Source organism: Rhea americana, unplaced genomic scaffold (genome assembly GCF_003343005.1).
Source record: "Rhea americana isolate MKP2758 unplaced genomic scaffold, rheAme1 scaffold_330, whole genome shotgun sequence".
In the NCBI taxonomy this organism is placed as follows: domain Eukaryota; kingdom Metazoa; phylum Chordata; class Aves; order Rheiformes; family Rheidae; genus Rhea; species Rhea americana.
Window position 1 is genome coordinate 455,589 of NW_028186458.1, and position 12,194 is coordinate 467,782.

The window sequence follows — 12,194 nt, forward strand, 5'->3', positions numbered from 1 at the left end:
TGGTACAGGTGCAGAAGTCACAGTCTTACATAGTTTTATTACTAATACCTCCATATCTAATAAGATTTGTGGGATAGGAGGCATGGAAGTCCCAGCTGTGCAAGCCACCATAACTTTGATAATAGCTAAATCACCAACATTTTCACCAACATTTGCAGTACTGCTGGCCTCTATTCATGCGTATATATTAGGGATAGACATCCTTCTAGGGAGTACTGTTGATAGGATGCAGGGAGCGTTCTCCTCTGGATGAAGTATGTTTCTTCCCCAAGCTGTAGCTATCACCATGATATGAGGATTTCCCAAATGGGATCCTGTCAAGTTGCCACAACCTTGCAAAATAGTCCAAATAAAGCAGTATCATACTCCAGGAGTAGAAAAAGAGATAAAAGAAACTGTGGATGCCCCTCTTCAGGCAGGAATATTTGGCCTTGCCTTATCTGCTTTTAACAGCCATATCTGGCCTGTGCACAAATCACGGAGAATGACTGCAGATTATCGGGAATTGAACAAGGTAACCCCTCCACTGGCAGCAGTGGTCCTGGATATGGTTACCTTGATGGAGCAGATAGGCAATCGACTGCAGCCACAGAAGGCTGTGATAGACTTAGCTAATGCTTTTTTCTAAATTGCCATTTCTGAACCCGCCCAGGGTCAATTTGCCTTTACCTGGAACAATAAACGTATACCTTCCAGATTCTTCCCCTAGATGTAAGTATAGTCTGACCAAATGGTAGCTGCCGATTTACCTGCGTTGGCAGAGGATTGCACTTTACATCATTACACTGATGAACTTTCGATTATGGGACCAGATCAGGGCACAGTGCAGCACCAGTTAGAGAGACTAACTGGTGAGCTGAAACAAAGGGGGTGGGCAATAAACCCAAAAAAGATACAAGGACCAGAAACCAATGTGATATTTCTGGGAATTTTATGGCAAGGACATATGAAAGTTACTCCAGAGAAAGCCCAAAATTCAATAGGTCAGTACCCTGTACTGGCAGACCTTTCTAGGTCTACTGGGATTTTGGCATGCTTTTATCCCCCACCTAGCATATTTGATGCATCCTTTGCAATGGCTTACAAAAAAGTGTACTGAATGGCAGTGGATGAAAGAGCATCAGCAGGCTTTTGACCTAGGCAAAGATGCTATTGAACAACATGCTCAGTTATTCATTCCCCATCTTGGCAAGCCTTTCAAATCAGAAGTCATCATAACAGGTGACACAGTCTCTTGGGGATCATGACAGCAATGTGCACAGAACTGAAGAGAACCTATTGGGTTTTGGTCTAAGTCGTTAATTGAAACAATAGCCAGATACACACCACTAGAAAAACAGTTGTTGGCAGTAGTTTGGGCCTTGCAAGATAGCAAGTGTATCACTGGCAGAGATGTGGGTGACTGTCCACAGCCCCATACCCATACAATCTTGGATTCCTAGTGAAGATGTGCAAGCTCTTGCTGGAGTGGCACAAGCTGCTACGTAACAGAAATGGAAACATTATCTCCAGTCTCAACGGCAACCAGGTCGAAAAGATGTTAGTACTCCCCATGCTACAATTTTAGGAATTGTACAATTTGAATACATGCCCAGCTTAGCAGAACTTACTACTGTTCCCACTGTATCGGAACCAACAAATCCTTCTCCCGTTACTGAAGCGCCTCCTGAACTGAGTTGCCACCTGAACAACAAAAAATGGCCTGGTTCACTGATGAGAGTGCTGTATATTCCTGGTGTGGGGGGCGAGCCGTGGCATATAATCCTTCTCAAAAAGAGATAAAATTTGCAGCAGTAACTGCATATTCAAGTCAGTGGTTCAAGTTAAAAGCAGCCGAATTGGCTATTTTGGAGTGGCCGGCTCCTTTCATATATACCGATACTTGGGTGATTTCCCATGGAACGGTTACACGGCTCCCAGCTTGCAGTAGCTGACTGGAACATACATGATAAAAAATCAGGGGGGCATGATATTTGGAGTACTATTTGGGGCCCAAGTAAAGCAAATCACCTTTCAAATTCGACATGTCAACGCACACCAGAAATGTTTCACTCGAAAATGCGAATACATTAATGCTGCTGACTATATGGTAACCCCAAGTGAATTGACCCAGGCTGTCCATGCCCACTTAGCCTCAGGACATCAGGAACCCACCACTGCTCAAGTATGAGATCAGGCTCGAGGCCATAATACATTGTCTCCAATTTGGTACCAGACTGCTCGAAATAATTGTATCACATGTACACAATTGGCCAATATACGATTTAGAGAGCCATTAGGAAACATTTTGAAGGGAAAGCAGCCTTTTGTAATTTGCCAGGTAGATTATGTTGGACCTTTACCTGCCAGTCAGGGATACAAATAGCTTCTAACAGGGGTAGAGACCTTTTAATGGCCTATGTTATGCCTTTCCAAGTAAAATGGCCTATCAACAGACTACAATCAAAGGTCTGGAAAAGATTATTTACACTTATGGTATTCCCTTAGAAATCCAAAGTGATCAAGGCTCACATTTYGTGGGACATTCTGTGCAAGAATGGGCAAAAGGTCTAGGTATTAGATGGACAATACACATTAGTTACTATCCTCAAGTGAATGAGTTGGTGGAGCAAGCTAACAGTCTCCTTAAGGAGCAGCTACACAAATTAACTCCAATTCATATGTTACATGGGCGGTATCCTCAATTACATAAAGCAGTATTTTTGTTAAATAACAGACAGGTAGGACACAACACCCCGTTTCCAAGAATGGTCTGCAAAGATGATCCATTATCTACTGCTTGTGTTTGAGTTCTGGAAGCAGGGCTAACTCCAATGATAAAAGCCCTGGGAGAACTGGAATATTACACGCCCATGGACATAAAAGCACAACAGATTGTCCCAATGTAACATGTCCTCTGGACATGCTTTTATCCCACTAATATCTGCTATGACAGCACCTCTCCTCATGATGGTTTTTCAAGAGCTTTCCTTTCAGGTTACTACTGAACACTCAGTGGCAAGAGGGACTCCGCTGGTCTCAGGGATCCTATGGCCATGAGCTCCATCTCCAGTAATTATCACTTTGACAACCACTCAAGCTCTAGCAAGTGCGTGGATCATCTGCCTGCACAAATCTCAATTTGCTGGAGTTATACTGGCATCCAGACCAGGATCAACAGCTTTAATCCTACTGGAGGATGAGGTTTTTCCCTCTTATATTCCCCTTTCTGGGGTGACTCACCAATGTTTATAATGAAGTGGATATAGTTATCAACTCTACTGTCACTGCACTCTGCATTGGACTTGACGGACCACGCTGCACCAGGTATAAATACCTGGATTTGGCTAGCCCAACATTCTGCCAATCTATCAGCATTTTGTTTAGCTGGAGGGAAGTCGTTAGACAATATACTCACTACATGTTATGTAGGGGTACCCACATTGATAACCGTGATGCAGAATTATACATTCCTAAAGCATTCGACATTGCAGTTACTCCTTTGAATTTGTATGATATGGGAACTGTATCACTCATCTTAACCCCTTGAACATACACTTTCCATGTAGCTAATGTATCCAAGGCAGATGCTTGTTTCACTTTTGTAAATGCTACAGCTCTGTGTCGAAATATGACTAATATGCAATTGCAATGTAACAGCACCATGAATATGACTTATGCTTCCATGCACCTAATCTTGCCTTTAGAATGGTTCTTTTCATGTGGGACTGCCTCTGATGCGTATGTACTTGCTAATGCTACAGGAGGTCCCTGTAAGAGGGGAAGAGTTACCCTGGAAGAATAACATTAAGTACCTTGCCTTGTATGTTAAATAAAACCAGACTTCCAAGACATGTTCTGGACAACACATGTAACCCCCATGTAAGCCTTTTTTCATATGGAGAAGCTCTAGGATTGCTACTAAGCCTAGTAGGGATCTCGGGGTTGGTAACCCATAACTATTGACAGCTGGAACGTGTAGCTTGCACACTGGCGCAGGGTCTAAATTGGACATCCAAGGGTATCGCCTCCCTTAACAAGGAGATGGAAGAGCTACATCAAGGAGTATTGCAGCATAGATTGGTAATTGACTATTTGCTTCTGCGCCATAACCATGGATGCCACGACTTTGCAGGAATGTAGTGTTTTAATATAACTGATGAATCTTCATCTATTAAGGATGATGTTGCTCACATCAAACAGCTTGTCCGGCATATCCGACAACATCATGCTGATACATTGCTGGCTGAGTGGTTCGGCTCTTTGACTGGATGGCTTGGACACCTTATCCAGGGTGGTCTCATAGCACTGTGGGCTATCATAACATTGTATCTATTACTTTTGGTACTATGTATATTGCCTTGTCTGGTGTGTAAGTTCAACCAATAACCCAATGTCTCGCAGGGGTGGAGTGTAAGGGCTAACCTGGAACAATGGCAAGGAGCCAGGCGAGACATTGGCTTATTGTCCAGGACTTGAGAACATTGTTTAAGGCTAATGTTACTAATAAGCAACTGTAGATATCTGCTCATGGATGTGCTTACCTTGTTTATACATCTTTTTCCTAAGATACAAAGTAACACACATGTACCCCATAAATCTATGCGAAAAGAATGTCTGATGTTCGTAATATTGATTAAGTCCTCCATAAAATGTAAAAGTGAGAGATGATGAGTGTTCCTCATATTGAAGCCACAGTCGCGGCTGCTCTGCCATCTCTCTCACTGGCCACTGTAGGAGCTACGTGGAACTCTCCTGCATTGGCAACATTGCTCCTTATTTACCTAAATGTTAATAAATATATTTATATTAACCATCTTTGTGTCTCACGATCAAGCCCCTAAATTATCATTACATATATATACATATACATATATATATAATAACCATGAGAAAGACACAATATTTCCTGAAGCATCTTGTAATCATCTTGATGTGAAATGACTTTTTCTTGTTTTTCATTCAAGAAATCCATTTCTGGAATATTGTATTTCTCTAGTAAATATTCTAATTTCTGTAAGAATTACAAAATAAAATACAGGAAGTTAAACCCTTGTGAATTGTGAAAACACAAATTCAGATAACTATTCCATCTAGTTTCATTTCTGAAGACTAAGACATCTCCTATCTCAATATACAGTGTATCTCAACACTGAATTTCTCTAGTATTTTTTAGGTTTCTCTAATATTCAACACTAAAGTACTTTTCCAAAACAAAGAAACAAGCAAAAAAGGTATCATGTTTGACAACTATATACAGTAAATTCATCCTATTTCTCAAAAAAAAGAACCTCTGTACCCTGGATCCACAGAAGTCATCACAATACAAATATACAATGGAGCTGAAACATCTGCATTGCACTCTCTCTCCATTATTATCTTCAGCAGAGATGAAGGGTCTTGCCAGAAAAGCCTGACTGTAGTCTTTAAATTCAGATATGTTTGAGAAGTATAAGCTATTTTAAATAAAACATTTCCATATTTTTAATGGCTTGTTTTGTCATTTTAAGAACATATTAAATATTCTTTAAAAAACAATCCACTAAAAAAGCAGAATTCTCAGTTCATACAGTCCTAATGATTTCCATCTGCACCACCAAAATGACTACAACTTTGAGATACTATATGCTCCTTTAGCTCCTTGCAAAGAGCCAGCCTAGCATTCCCAACATGAATCAAGAGAGAGGAAGGAGAGCAACACTACTGTCCAAAAAAGAAATCCAAAATTATTTGCTATCTAAAGAGCTAAAGACATTTTGTTATATTTTAAATGGCTGTTGCCACTACCAAACTCATTCCTACTACACATAAGCCACTGGCAATTATTTTCGCAGCCATGCAGAGAATTTAGAAAGAGATGACCTGCTGGTTCACTGAACAGCTATTCAAACAAAGGCAAAACTGAGAGGGTCATGAGAAGGACAGAAGGAGCAGGTCTGCTTAATTCAATTCTGCTCTTTGAAAAAACAGTTCTTGAGACTCAAATTCTTAGACTAATCTGTAAAGACAGGTACAGATTTTGCAATAGTTCTTCATTCAGAGCCTTGTTCTCAATCTCCTCTTAGATTGTCCTCAAGATTCCCTTACCACTTTCCTCTATACTCCTCACCCATGCCAAAAATCAATCCATTACAGATTCCTGTCCTTGGCTCTAACAAATCATCTTTATCCTCATTTTCATTTCTAATAATCCAATTCTTCCTTCTCTACCATGCCTTGATAGCTATCAAGGAATAGCATTAAGAATACAAGAAATAAAGTTCTTTCTTTCTCTTACTCTCCAGGGCCTTCAGTGACTAATTCAGACACAATTACAGCCAAAGTCCTGCAGGGTACTCTACTCTACGACATTCATTACAAAAGAAATATGAAGAATTTAGTTACTAGACCCTCCCCCAAAAGCCTGTACTATATGTTATGTTCACAAAGTCAGCCAAAGACACCTTCAACTTCAGAAACCACATATTCATTTTCAAGACGTGGGGGAACCACTACATCTTCTAACTACATAGCTGTATGATAAAGAAAATCTGTCCCTCTTCAGCCCCCTCCCATTCCCCTGCTTTTTCAAGGGTAGGCCAAACTATTTTTTACGACACATTACAAAAATTCAGCCTGAAACAGACACCTAACATGAAAAATTTCTATTTTGGGTAAATTTAGCTGATTTCTATTAAATTTGGCTAATTTCTATCAAAAGGCATTGCACATCTTACATGAATACAACTGCCAAATCCTGCTATATTTAAATTCTGTGTAAATACCAAACATTTTATTAAGAGAAAAGTAGTCATACCTTTCTAATGATAAATTTTTCTTCTTCATCAGTGCCAAGATTAATTTCTAAACTTGTAATAGTTTGTTGAAGGTCATTCTTTGATTCTTTTGTTGTCTGTATCTCAGCATCACCCAAAGCAATGGCTGATGTGACTAAAGACTTGTCTTCAATTAGATTCGGAGCGGCAAATCTACTGGAATCTAATTCACAAGAGAAACAAAACAGTAAAGAAAATGTTAAAGAGAATGTAACATTCCCACTCTAAACAAGTTAAATTTTATTTCCAGATGAAACTACAAAACTTAAAAGCTGTAAACACTAAGATTATCTATTTGTGACCACAATTCTCCGGCCATGCGTGTTCTTCCATGTAAGATGGTGATGGCCAAAACCAGTCTCTAACAAAGGAACTGTAGCTATTATTCTTGATGTAAAACATGCATCCTTCCAACCTCCTTTACCGCTTTTCAAGAATACTTTAGGAGAGGGTTTTAAGAAGGAGAATGATACAAATTCATCAGTTTCCACTGCTTCCTGAGGTCAAAATACTCAAAGAGGTGAAAGGAGACAGAAGTGAAACAGAACAACTCATGTTGAAGCACTATACTTAAAAGAAAATAACCTTGAACTCTGGTTTGGTCACTTCATGTTTTTACCCATTACAGGCTGCAAAACCCTGGAAAGAAAAGTAATTGAAAGGGATTCTAACTAAAATCTGAATGCAAAATTCTTGTGCTAAAATAACATCTGATTCTGAAGCTAGACCTATTTTAGCTATTCTGAAGCTAGAATAAAAGTAATAGGAACATATCTACAATATTTAACTAATGCCGTTCCAGTGAATTGTAGAAGCACAAAAACTGAAATTGAGGTTTCTTGAATTCTTGAATACATAATCCAAAACAGATGTGACATAAATGATCAAGCCTATACTTTCAGCAAAACATAAAGATAAATTATGAGAGATTTAATTTACAGAAGCCAAAGCTGCTGCTTCTTCTTCTCCAAAAAAAAAAAAAAAATAAAAAAAAAAAAAATAAAAAAAAAAAAAAAAAAAAAAATTATTAATATATAAAAAAAAAAAAAAAAAAAAAAAAAAAAAAAAAAAAAAAACTTCGAATGGTCGAAGGGAAAAACTGGTAAAATAAATTTGGCTGCCTTTTTTTGCAATAACATTTCTGAAAGCACTTGAGATTTGGTAGAAGAAACAAGTTAACATGCTTATCAAGACACATTTGACTCATTTGATGTAGTCCACTCCCTTAACACCTTTTATTCCCAGCAGATGCTCAAATAATGGATTATCTTTTTGATTACTAAATGAGTAGCTTTGGATTCAAAGAAATAAAAAACCCAGCTAGCTGAGACTTCTTGAGTGCACACACATACACAAGATCCTGTAGACAAAGCAGACAAAAAGCAAGCAGAAACCAGTGCTCTGAATTCCTCTTCCATGACAAGGAAAGAGAAACTCTATGTTCTAATTCTACCTCCCAGTACTACTCTTATCTTGAGTCTGGCACGGTCAGTAATGATGCTGGAATCTGAAAAGAGGCTCAGAAGATATAATTACTAAAGAATATGGTTAACAGCTTCCTCTAATAGGTGGAAATTTTATGTCCATCATATTTCCTCAGTTGTTTTCCTTTAACTTTAATAAAGTTCAAAGGCTGGTCTCCATTACAAAACAATGTTAAATGACTTCTTCTTCAACTCAACACTCCTCCTTTGGAAATGCTTGCTAATGTTGTATTCTTTATTTTTAAAATAAAAACTAAGCAAAAAAAACGTTTTGATTGTTATGAATTTCTAAGCATTATTTGCAGCGGGGTATATTTCTTAACTTTTTATAGGCTTCCTCCAAAACAGTTGACTGGGAAAAAAAAAAATACAAAAGAGTGCTTGCATCACTACTAAGATTAAAATGCTGAAGTTGTACTAGCCACATTCGTTTTGGAACTGTGAACATGCAGAGGCTGCTCAGTTTAATCAAAACAAGTATTTTGCTCAAGATGTCTAAATAGCTCTAGCAAAAAATAAATAAAATAAACTTTATGCTGAAATACACAGTTTATAAAAAGTCAGAACATGTAAATCTGACTTAATTTTGAATTATAACTTTCACCATGAGTGAAAGGACTCAATGGGGCAAGCTGAAGAAAAATAACAGCACTAATAAGGTAGTAAGTGCTAGAAACAGGAGGGTCACAATCCAGTCCAAAGTATTGAGTGAATCAGAGAAAAAACAAGAGCATTTTCTGATTCAAATACATACTATTTTGCATTCTGAAACAAGGAATTTTGCAGTCAATAAAACTGCTCGAAAAATAAGCATTCAGTGACTGTAAACATTCAGTTCCATGGGCAGCTAAATCAATTTAATTTCTGTCTACCAGTTTTGCATTTCTTTTGCTGACTTCCATACAGAAATTCTTTTCATTCCCTTGCCCACCTGCTTATGCGGTAAAAAAGGCCCCAACTCTCCTACTCTCTACCTCCCCTCCCCTTAAAAACTCCAAAGATCAGTTCCCAGAAGTATTGCGAACACAAAGAGAGATTGAGCATACACAACTAGGACTGCAGCAGATTGGGAGGTGCGGGGAGGTGACAAAAAAAACAAAATCAAATTAGACTGTCATGGAAGTCCATCTCTGAAAAGTAAGAAAGACAAGTAAGAAAAAAATATGGAAAAATAAAATTAATAAAATTATTTTATTTTAAATTAAATTAAAATTAAAGACTTTTTAATTCTAAAACCTCTTGAGAAAACATACAAGAGATCTTTACAGCTATAATCTATACAGCTTTAATAGCAATAAATTTTCTTAGTGAACTTTCCTGCTGCTGTCTCCTACTTTCACGCCTTACTGTATCAGCATGCCTTTAACATATTAATCTTCCTTTGACACACTTCTCTCACTTACCATCCATACGAAAGTAATATTTTGTCTTACAGTTATTACAGGATTTATGTATTATTCATTTACATGTTCCTCACTCCTAACAAATTAAAATACACAGCGCTTCAAAGTCTAAATCACAGAAATTGTCCAAGACCCAGCTTTTGCTCTTACAAGGTAAAGATTTGGATTTGGTAAGAAAAGGTACAATGCTGTGTTATTTAATACACCCAGTTCTCATAATAAAACAGAGGAACGGTGGTTTTACCTGTTCTTTAAGAACAGCTGTGTTTAAAACACTGTCGGCCCTTTGAACAGTTGTTGCCACATTATCACTCGATGAAGTGAATGAGTTAGAACAAACAAGGCAGGAAGAAGGCATGAAGTGCTCCAGAAGAACATCAGGAGAAACATTTTGAGATGCATGGACTTCAGATACTAATGTGAGAAATAAAAACAGAAGAACAAAACATGATAGCAAAAAGCATTCAAAAATTAACTCTGTATCTGAAAATCTAAATCTAGCAAAGACAGTGTATCCACAAGTATAAATAGGCTAATGTAAAGTTATCTACCTTTTACAATCCAATCTCACTAAAGAATAAGTCTGTACAAAGTTATCATATCTTTGAATACTATCAACTTAAGGAGATTCAAAGTTGTACAGGGGGTAGTCGCACTGAATTTATTTTGTAACTAACAAAAGTTTTTAAGACAACTGCCATCAAAAGCAGCAGACCTCCCACTCACAGCCTTTCAGCTTCAGCATGATCATTAATCAGTCTAAGACAACCGTAAAGGCCTACTTCTATGGTTCTAAATTTCCTAAAAACTTTAAGATCCTTACTGTGCCTTGGAGGACATATACAAAACAGCTTACCAAAAAACATGATAAAAGCGGTTAGTTCCTCACTTTATAACAGAGGTCAAAAGATAATAAAAGAAGTTACTCTATAGCTATTAAAACACCAAAGTTAATTAACATTGGAGTGAGAGCTCTTCCACACCTAAACACCGTAACAAAACAGTTTATTTGAAAAGTTTTTGTGACTACATGTTCTACAGCAGAAATCTGGCTTTTCTGACAGAGAGATCTTCTGCTAGAGATAAGTACTTCTATATTACCAAAAAAAACTACTCAACTATGCTTAAAAAAAAAAAAAAAAAAAAGGCAGTTTATATTATCATTACAGATCTGGTAGACTGTTGAAGACTCTACTATCCCTGACTTCACTTCAGCATTTCAATGTTATTGTTTCATAGACTGAGCAAGTCTACAGAGCAAACAAGCATATAAATTGGCCTAACAGCTTTCAAAAAGACACTCTTTGAATCCAGCTGCTTTTTGTCCCATCCTCTTTATATCCAAGTTCTGGATTCAGGGTAAACTGGAGCAGGATGCAAGCCTCATCTAACAAAGAAAAGAAACAAAATGGATGAAGTGACAAAGACAAAAATATGAGGATTTTAAGGGCTGCAAAGATGGGATTTGGACACATGAAAAGAAAAGAGCTGAGTAGAACACGTAAGCTTGGATGAAAAGCCTGGAGGATGGTATTTCAGTAAACAGAACAGAAATCAATTTATGTAATCAGGACAAAACAAATCAGGACTGGAGGGCTGGAGCACCTGCCCTATGAAGAAAGGCTGTGAGAGCTGGGCCTCTTTAGCCAGGGAAGAGAAGACTGAAGGGGGGGATCTTATCAATGCGTACAAGAACCTGAAGGGAGGGTGTCAAGGGGATGGAGACAAACTCTTTTCAGTTGTCCCATATGAAAGGACAAGAGGCAATGGGGAAAAACTGAACCACAGGAAGTTCTGCCTGAATGTGAGGAAGAATTTCTTCACTGTAAGAGTGACAGAGCACCGGAACAGGTTTCCCAGAGAGGTTGCGGAGTCTCCTTCTCTGGAGATATTCAAAGCCTGCCTGGATGCAACCCTGTCTAACATGCTCTAAGAGACCCTGCTGAGCAGGGGAACTGGAATAGATGATCTCCAGTGGTCCCTTCCAACCTTACCAATTCTGTGACTCTGTGATTACTCATTTATTTTTTCATTGGTATATTTCAGATCTCATGTCTTACTTCTGATGCTCAAAACTACATGGGTCTTAAGAAACACTTGTTTATCAGTTTGTATATAAGCACTTGATCTTGTTTTCAGAATGTTTGATCCTCTAGTCAAGGGCTCAGAAGCGATCAGATATCTCTTTTAAGTAATATTCTGGCTATAWTTCATATATCCATCTTATTTTGATCTTCTTGGATACATATTTTGATATAGCCTGTAATAAAGTGAGTATGTGCTGCTTTTCTTCATAGTATTGTAATTTTGATCAATGAACAGCATGATTTTTCTTTGGAAATCCAACAAGAATTGTAGGACTCATGTTTCATTTACTGAAGAAGTCAGAGGATATATATTGAGTGAGGGCAAGATACTGTGGAAGAATAGTTTGTTCTTAATGATTGTATCAGAATGGTTGTGTCGTAGCAGGTGGTTGTGCAGCTAAGTGGGAAAGGATCCCTAAAGTGGTG

At 38.0% G+C, this 12,194-nt stretch overlaps 1 protein-coding gene across 1 annotated transcript in view; it reads right to left on the reverse strand.

The window, feature by feature from the left end:
- CCDC91 (coiled-coil domain containing 91) overlaps positions 1–12,194 on the reverse strand; it is a 122,454-nt gene that overhangs the window by 100,425 nt on the left and 9,835 nt on the right. The window contains 5 exon segments of the mRNA XM_085311079.1: positions 1,162–1,194; positions 3,072–3,092; positions 4,884–4,993; positions 6,776–6,947; positions 9,915–10,095. Coding sequence (XP_085167205.1) covers positions 1,162–1,194; positions 3,072–3,092; positions 4,884–4,993; positions 6,776–6,947; positions 9,915–10,095 — 517 coding nt within the window.